Raw genomic sequence first — 9068 nt, 5'->3', positions numbered from 1 at the left:
TGTGCCTGGAAAAAAGTTCGGGCCGTTTCGGGCACGAAGAAGAAGACATTTACGATCCGAATGTGAAAGGAATGCTTTCTGGGCTGTTTTGAGCACCCGCGGATACCCTAGGGCCCGTATGAAACAAACCACTTAATAATTTCATTAACCTCGGTGGGGTTGCCTTCACTCGTTGCTCTATCTCTTGTGAGAGATATTTTGCTTTTTGACAGTTCTATGCTGGAACGCATCTAATTTGTTGTGTTGTTTTTTTGTTTTTGGGCTGCCGCCGCCAACCTGAACGCATTCGCCTGGGTTTCTATTTTCATCTGACGTACAGCTGTTCTTTGATTTAACGAAGGTAAAACGTTCCCAAACCGTTTCCTTGTGCACTTAAAAAAGTATATTTCTTAATTCTGTGAGCATGAATGAGGAAGCTACGAAGGTAATTTTTAGTCCGTTATTGCCACAATATGCTTACACAAAACTTACTTTTAGCTGCAATGGTCGAAGGAAGCCGTGCTTCATCTAATTGAATTGTGGGAATCATATGAGTGCCTATACAACCCAAGCCATAAGTTCTATCATAATAAACATGCGCGGTATCAGGCGCTAAATGAATTGGCAGAAAGTTTAAATCGTTTCGTGCCCGGCATTGGTCCCTTTGAAGTTAAGGTAAATACATTTACAATAGGGCTGTTCATTGTGGAAATGGTCTTGGATTGGCATGAGGAATTGCATCTGCAACCTTTATGCTGCTACCTTGACAACCATTTGCATTTTATTATATGTATGTATCTATATAATTATTAATAAGATATTTTATTTAAAATGGTATTTCATTTATTGTTTGCTCTTGTTGAAATTTAATTTATTAATAATCAAAAATTTTCTTTTCTAATAACAAACAAATTCATAGAACAATAAATTTAACTTCAAGAATTTAAACAAGTGTAAAAACACAGTTTAATTACCCTACATTTACTGAGGATCGCCAATATATCATAATAAGATATTTTATTTAAAATGGTATTTCATTTATTGTTTGCTCTTGTTGAAAGTTAATTTATTAATAATCAAAAATTTTCTTTTCTAATAAGAAATTCATAGAACTCTTAATTTAACTTCAAGAATTTAAACAAGTGTAAAAACATATACTTTAATTACGCACAAAATCCTGAACAGACATAATGATTGGCGTTTCCATTTTCATCTCCATGAGCTAGTACCAGCCTTTTGTTTAATGGAATATCCGTTAAATAAACTGCCATTAACTTAAAATTCGTGATTATTTCAATTATGACTACCCACCCAAATGTTTAAGTAATTTGTAATAAGCATTTTCTCTTTTCATACCTAACATAGCTGAAAATTAACTACTTGCGTGGACAATACACACGCGAAGTTGGAAAGTGCAATACTAATAAAAGTGGTGCTGGTACTGACGAAGCTTACGTCCCAAATGCATTTTGGTTTAAGAATCTAGGTTTTCTTACCAAATTTTTAAAGGTCCGTAAAGGAGAAAATAATTCTTCGGTATGTAAAGCAAACCATAAACATTGTGACCATTGGTTCAACTTGAGGATGTTTTGCTCGACGCATAGCACATGCATACATCGTAGGTGAGTTTCATTTATCCACTAAATTCTGAAAAATGGAAGGCTCAGCCGAGGTGCGTGTTTTAGTTGAGCTGTTAGAGTTGAACCTGCGGTCGCAAAGCTAGTGGCTTGCATAATGCTTGCGTTGATTACAAATATATTTGTTTAGTTCCTGTAAACTATGTACATAACTAATATTTTTTATTCCAGTTTCCAGATGATTCCGTAAATTCACACAATTCTGAGAGAGAGTCGTCGTCTCCCACTGGGCCAAGCAAAAAGCGAGCACGGCCAAGTAATGAAATTGCAGCATCTGCAAAGGAAAACGATGTGCTAGAAGCTGCAATTGAGGCATTGAAGTGTGTTACAAAGAAAACAAGTTCGGATTTGGATGCCAATGACGACGCCTTCTGCAAGTTCTTAATGCAAGAATTCCGTACGCTTCAAAATGTAGAAATCAAAGAGGAACTGAAGGAATCTTTTGTTCATTTACTCTTCCAAGCTAAAAAAAAAGAAAGGAAAATGGTGCAAAGTTCATATGAAGTCACCTTATATGACTGAGACTTATAATAATAATAATATTTGGGCGCTCTAACTTTTGCTAAAGCGTTTGGTAGAGCTTCACCAATTCGTGGTGTGCGTATTGATGTTGTTACACTGAACGGCAAATGGATGTTATGAGAAGCTGTTTTATGGCGGAAATACATTCTGTGGTAGTACGCATATCTAACCACTAGGCCACGGCCGCAGCCTTTAAGCTTTTTATAAATTAAGCTAGTTTACAAATAGATGATGTGCGATGAAATAGAGCCACGAACTATTGACAAGTTTGGACTTTTTTGTGTGTTAAATTTTACATATCGTTACCTTAATTCACAAAGGCCGTAAGCAACACTTTTTTCGAAACTGCGTTTTTACAGATTTTGATAGGATGTATTAAATACACCTTCAATAAAAATGTAGTGTTGGTACCAAAAACCACGGAGTTACATGCCACTTTTTAAAAAGTCCTAGCTGGTTTTGATATAATTTTTAACCGACTTCCAAAAAAGGAGGAGGTTATCAGTTCGGCGGCATATTTTTCATTTTTATTTTTATGAAAATTGAAGTCGGTTTTGTTTGTTGCTTAAAAATTACTTATTATGTTTTACTCTTGTCCTGCAAAAAAAAAAAACATATTGGTTAGCACCTTTCCGAATTAGGGTAACGATATGTAATTTCATTCTACAACGAAAACAAATACATATGTCAATTAAAATTTCAAACATTGTGCAAAATTCAAAAAAAAAATCATCAAAATTCCTTGTAGTTAACAGGTNTACATATGTCAATTAAAATTTCAAACATTGTGCAAAATTCAAAAAAAAAAATCATCAAAATTCCTTGTATCTGGTAAAATGTTGGGATATTCATAGTTCAAATAAAACCGACTTCACAAAATGGAGAAGCTTATCAGTTCGTCGGAATATTTTTTTTAAGTATGTTGCCGCATAACTTTGGACCAAATTAACCGATTTCTATAATCCTTTTTTTTAATGAAAAGAGTTAACTCGCAGATGTTCCCATACTAGTTTGGTTTAAATCCGATCATTGGATCATAAAGAAATCAACGATAATCTTAAATTTTTATATGAGAATTGAAGTTGGTTTGGTTTTTTGCTTAAAATGCTAATTTTTGGCATAATTTCCAATGGAATTTTTGTCGAAAAAGCTGGAACTAACTTTAGAGTCGACTTTATTTCGACTATGATTGTGCCCCATTATTCCGTAGTGTATTTTATTGTTCTAAACTGAATAAAGAATATAACCACATAACCAGATATCTTGATAACCAGGTGAGTCTGAACAATCACATTGTTCTACCAATTTTTTTTGGGCTATGCAGTTTTAAGGCCGATTCAATTTTAGTAATATGTAGGTCGGCAACTTAATTTTTACAGATTTTTAACCGACTTCAAAAAAGGATATGGATAAAAATATCGATTTTTAAAAATAAAAAGGTCCAAACTCGTCAATACTTCGTGGCAGTATTTTATCACGGCCGCACTGGTGTAGTGGTGAGCAGTGCGCACTTCCACTCCGCAGGGCCTGGGTTCAAGCCCTGGTCAAGCCAACGGGCGCGTTCAGAAATGCATCAAGCCAAAGCATCAGTCTCTTTTATTTCTAAACTATAATTGATGGAAATGTCAAATATGCGCAACCACGGTTTATAGCCGAATTGAAACTTAGTTGAGCAAGTAAGACATTCCATCAATTATATTTTAGAAATAAAAGACTCTGATGCTTTAGCCTGATGCATTTCTGAACGCACCCAACAACGCAAAAAAATTTAGAAAAACAGTTTTTTTTTAACACCTCAAACACCGCAAACCTCAGGTGTATTTCTGCCATGAAAAACAGCTTCTCAAAAAAAATACAATCGCCGTTCGAAGTCGGCGTAAAACTGTAGGTCCCTCCCCTTTGTGTGACAACATCAAGGCGCGCATATCTCAAATCGGAGTAGAAGCCCGGCCAAACACTAACATATGTGTAAGCGCCAACCTAGTGGTATTACATTTATGAAATATACTTAGTACTAAATTTAAGCATAATTTAAGGTCGCTGAATACTATACTGCTTATCAAAAATGTTAGCTTCAATTATTTATTTTTAACAGAGTTCACAAAAGGAGGTTATCTATTCGTCGGAATACATTTTTTTTTTTTATTGTATGTTACCACATAACTTTGGACCACGTGAACAGATTCCTATAATTTTTTTTTCAAAGGAAAGGTGGTTCCTCAGAGGTGGTCCCATACTAATTTGGTTTAATCTCGATCATTGCAACATGAAGAAATTAACAGTACTCTTACATTTGAATATGAGAATTTAAGTCGGTATTGTTTTTTGCTTAAATATTACTCGTTAACTTTTAATTTAAGTACGAAAAAATCGAAAGTAAAATGTAAGTTACATACGAGTTCTTAAGGTTGCTACATTTTCATAATTCCTTTTAACTAGAAACAATTTAGTGTTAGAAATTTTGCATTAAAAGTATCTATCATATACATACTTATGTATGTACATATGTATATCCTAATTTTAATTTTTTAAGTAATATTAATTGGAGATGAATACACAAATGGGAACGTTCCCACGACAGTCGGGTCTACGTAACCGGAACGACCCAGATTTATATCTGGCCAAGGACTGTCACTCCAGCAACACTCCCCAAAAAGTCTTTGGGGATTTTGTATGCTGCTACAACAACAACAACAACACAAATGGGTATTTAAAAATTAAAGTTTTTTATTGCATTAAATTGCCATGGAACATAACCAATTGTATTAAAATACTGTGTGTAAGTTTCCCGCACTATTCTTCCCTCCGTCTCTGAGCGGGTTTCAAGTGATCTTTGCAAGCTGGTTAAAAATACTTCATTTCTCCAAGATCCATCAGTTAAACTTATTGCATCTGTATCCTCAGAGTCCAGTAAAGCACTTTCAAAACCATCCCGTGTTCCAATGAAGTTGTGTAAGGCGCACGCTGCTAGGGTTAAAACCTTTACTTTTTCCATAGGTAAATCAATACTTCTCTGAAGTATTTGGAATCTGCTTGCCAATATTCCAAAGCCATTTTCAACTACTCGTTTGGCCCTACTCAAACGGTAATTAAAAATTTTGTGGAAATCACTTGTTGGTTGGTCATGTAGTTTTAGTATGCGAGAAGTTAACTTGAAAGCGTCATCCGCTACAAATACAAATGGGACCTTTTCGCTAGTGCCAGGTAGTTCTGAATCCGGTGGAATATTAAACCCATTGTTTCTTATTTCTTCCAAAAAATAGGATTCATTGACAGCTGCAGCATCATTGGCTCTCCCATTTGTGCAAACATTAACGTATAAAAATTTATAATTTGCATCGACTATGGCTAACAGTATAACACTGTGAAATCCCATATAATTATCAAAATAAGGCCCATAATCTTTTCGATAACGAAGGGCTATATGTTTCCCATCTGTAATTTTTAAAAGATATACATATATCAGTAATAATATGTACTTAACATCAATTTGAGGACTTCAAACCTATAGCACCCAAGCAGTGTGGAAAATTCCACTTCCTTTCAAACTCATTTGCTACAATGTGCCATTCATTGCTAGTTTGAGGCATCTAGGAATAACAAAAATTGTTGGAAGCAATTAATAGAACAGATGTATAGTATTTGTCACATGGCCTTACATTTAAAAATTCATCCTTTAAGACTGAATAAATAGCTTTTAAAGTTGGGTGAACAATTTGTGAAATTGCTGAAACAGAGGCTCGGAATCCGTGCGATAATTGAGTAAACGTTTCGCCTGTGGCTAAATAACGAAGAGTTATAAGCAACCTACGGATAAAGTGCAGTTTTTTATAATACTATTTAAACATATCGACGCCTCAAAATCCTACCATGCTAAGTCACCTTAGACTTAGTCAGACTTAGCTTAGTATGGTTTGGGGGCGTCGATATGTAGTGCATATCTGTGGTCATAAGCAATAAGCGCCTAAGTCGAAAAAAACCTGAATTCGAGAAAAAACGTTTTAAACATTAGGGGGATTGCGGTTGAAGAATACCATAGTATACATAACTCCATTCTTTCTTAAGTTGACTTAGGCAGTTATTGCTTGTGACGACAGATATTAGGGGTATTATTTCCTTGTCTTGCAAAGCCCTTGCACGGTGTGCACCGATTGCACGGTTTGCAAAGCTGTCCCATACGAAAACCGGTTTTTACCGCGCAAACTGTGCACCATGCAAGGGCTTTGCAAGACTCAGAGAATACCCCCATTATATAGTATAATAAAGACCTCGCGCTAGGAGAGATTGCCTCGCGCATCGTTGTGTCTTGTTTTGCAATAATTATACTGATTTTTTCTAGTAGTTCAGAAAATGTACTTGTTGACATCCTGGCGAAATCGTGAAAAGCGTTGGGATTTCCCGTGTACAGCTCTGTCATAGCCATTGAAGCTAGTCCCCGACCAGAGTCTCTGAGCAATAGCCATTTGTCGCTCCAGAACTTTCTTCGTCGTGCTTTTTTCTTTAACTTTATTTTTTTTTTCAAAATTGCGGCGGACATTGAAATAGCGCACAAAGCAATATTTTTATTTCTCTCATCCATTTATACTGCTTTTTTTTTTGAAATTTAACTTTGCTCCCTTTACTTGTACAAAAGCTTGGGCGTCTTATTTGGCCAGCAATAATCCTTTAAAACGCCATCTCCAATTATTGGTTACAAAAACTAATCGCAGTTATAAGTCCATTTTTATATCACTTAAAACACCTAGGGATTGCTCCATATGCTTTCCCATTCTTATTTGGATGGAATTCTTCTATTGATGTGCCATTTCTGATTACTGGATATTTGTTTCTGGTATTAATGTATTTGTTACACTGAAAGATTATATGATTTGTATCTTCTGTTATGCTGCAAGATTCACAATTCGAATTTGTTTATACATTCATTTTTGGTAAGTATTTTTACGGAATGTGTGATTTCTCATTATTCTGTTTATTTGTTTTAAAGCTGAAATTAGTCAAGAACGTAAACCTACCGGTACGTAAACCCGAGTCAGCTGACACGATCTGTCCTACCAAAGCGCCATGTAAATGAAAACTCAGCACCGCAGAATTTTTCTGTAGTTGTAGCCCGTAGCGCAGAAATCTGCGGAATTTAGATTTTTCCGTGTCAGCTGATTTCTCCTTCTTTAGATGGTTGCCACTTCGTCAGTTTTACAGATGGTAAAAAAGATATAAGTTCCTACTCAAAATATGTTTAAAATATTTGAAATTTACTATTGAATAAGGTTTTTGTTGAAAACTAAGTAGTTTATATTTAGCTAAAATCTATTATAGCACGAAAAATTGCAGTTGAAAAGGTAAGTTTATGAAAAGGCATTGATGAGTGGCAACAGTGTAGTAAGCAACACTGAGGGCTCCAGTAATCGACAAAATTCTGCGTATACAGACTGCGTTTAAGTATACGTTCTGCGTTCTCGACTAATTTCAGCTTTGCCTTTTGCCTTTTCATAAACTTACCCTTTCAACCACAATTTTTCGTGCTATAATAGATTGTAACTAAATATAAACTACTTAGTTTTCAACAAAAACCTTATTTAATAGTAAATTTCAAATATTTTAAACATATTTCGAATAGGAACTTATAACTTTTTTACCATCTGCAAAACTGACGAAGTGGCAACCATCTAAAGAAGGAGAAATCAGCTGACACGGAAAAATCTAAATTCCGCAGATTTCTGCGCTACGGGCTACAACTACAGAAAAATTCTGCGGTGTTGAGTTTTCATTTACATGGCGCTTTGGTAAGACAGATCGTGTCAGCTGACTCGGGTTTACGTACCGGTAGGTTTACGTTCTTGACTAATTTCAGCTTAAATCAATAGGCGTGAAATCGCATGACGCAATCATAGTTGCGTTCGATAACAAAAGTTGCGATCCCGTACGAGTCCGGACTAGTCAGAAATAAGGTTTGTTCGTCGAAAATCCAGCAAGAATTATCCAACACTCAAAATATCAGAGAGTAAGAAAACATTTTCTCAAATTCTCTCTCATGTTGAGAAACTTGCAAATTTCTGCACGAACGCAAATTTGCAGGAATTTGCAAGTTTCCCTGCCAGCTGGCGTCCACGGTTGCATTTCAAACATAAACATTTTTTATAGAATTTTTAAAATTCTTTCGGATGGCCAAAAACAGGATATACATGTATATTTCTTGTTGTTCTGAAAGTCGTTCCTATTGACATAAAACCTGTAAGTGGGAACACATTTGAGAGAGTAACTGAGCAACTGTTCCTATCAGAAGTTACAGGATTTAGTCCGGAGATTTTTTTCCTGTAAGTTCATGAAAAGTGTCAAACGATCAGCTGATTTACATGTGCAAACAAAAACAGAAAGCGGTGAAAGCAAAGAACCTTATATTTGTTTAAAAATGGAAGTAAACAACGAAATATTTGAATATGTATAGATTTTAATAATTATTTAGTGATATTTCAGCCAAATCAGTGTAGTACCAATGACGTGTAAACAAACCGTCTGACGTTTTTACAGGAAATAGTGCGTTTTGCGTTCCTATGCACTTATGCATCTGTTCTCCTTTTACTCTCATTTGAGAGCGTAAAATTGTAGTTTGACAGTTCCACAGGTTTTAGTCCGAAGTTCAAAGGAACAGACTAAATATATGCCCGTTCCATTATTTCTTGAGGAAAGAGTGAGGCAACAGGCTGTGAGGTATAAAAAATGTCAAAATTCCTTGGACACACACGCGAAATAATAGGTTCGTTCGCGTAGCTGTAAATTGTTCATGTTTAATCAAAACTTACAAGTTTTTGCGTTCGCGTACGCAAAAAACTTGCAAAGTAGGGGAAATTGAGAGAGCAAAGTGACATTTCATTTTGAGGGGAAGCTGCTGGTTTCTGCTGGAAAAATTTTTGCCAACAGCAATTTGCCAACAGG

General features: G+C 35.4%; 2 protein-coding genes across 5 annotated transcripts; one reads left to right on the top strand and one right to left on the bottom strand.

Moving 5' to 3' along the window:
- Window positions 1-215: 215 nt before the first annotated feature.
- LOC108362544 (uncharacterized) lies at window positions 216-2635 on the top strand. 2 transcript variants are annotated; one of them, XM_017615578.1, is made up of 4 exons: window positions 216-424; window positions 478-654; window positions 1345-1488; window positions 1788-2635. In XM_017615578.1, the coding sequence occupies exons 1-4, from the start codon at window positions 404-406 to the stop codon at window positions 2136-2138; spliced, it is 693 nt and encodes a 230-aa protein (XP_017471067.1). In that variant the 5' UTR covers window positions 216-403; the 3' UTR covers window positions 2139-2635. The 2 variants fall into 2 exon arrangements, with proteins under 2 accessions (XP_017471067.1, XP_017471066.1); XM_017615577.1 differs by having other exon boundaries at window positions 231-424; window positions 1345-1515.
- A 2212-nt stretch (window positions 2636-4847) lies between these two features.
- Window positions 4848-7115, bottom strand: LOC108362542 (putative nuclease HARBI1). 3 transcript variants are annotated; one of them, XM_017615574.1, is made up of 4 exons: window positions 6407-7115; window positions 5798-5945; window positions 5644-5728; window positions 4848-5573 (listed from the first exon to the last, which is right to left on the bottom strand). In XM_017615574.1, the coding sequence occupies exons 1-4, from the start codon at window positions 6715-6717 to the stop codon at window positions 4849-4851; spliced, it is 1269 nt and encodes a 422-aa protein (XP_017471063.1). In that variant the 5' UTR covers window positions 6718-7115; the 3' UTR covers window position 4848. The 3 variants fall into 3 exon arrangements, with proteins under 3 accessions (XP_017471063.1, XP_017471065.1, XP_017471064.1); XM_017615576.1 differs by having other exon boundaries at window positions 6495-7115; XM_017615575.1 differs by having other exon boundaries at window positions 5798-5919; window positions 6495-7115.
- Between the last annotated feature and the right edge of the window lie 1953 nt (window positions 7116-9068).

This window comes from Rhagoletis zephyria, unplaced genomic scaffold, assembly GCF_001687245.7.
Source record: "Rhagoletis zephyria isolate East Lansing unplaced genomic scaffold, Rhagoletis_zephyria_1.1 Rzeph_scaffold_01031, whole genome shotgun sequence".
Lineage (NCBI taxonomy): Eukaryota > Metazoa > Arthropoda > Insecta > Diptera > Tephritidae > Rhagoletis > Rhagoletis zephyria.
Note: the sequence above shows the minus strand (reverse complement) of the source record. Positions and strands in the feature narration are given on the sequence as shown.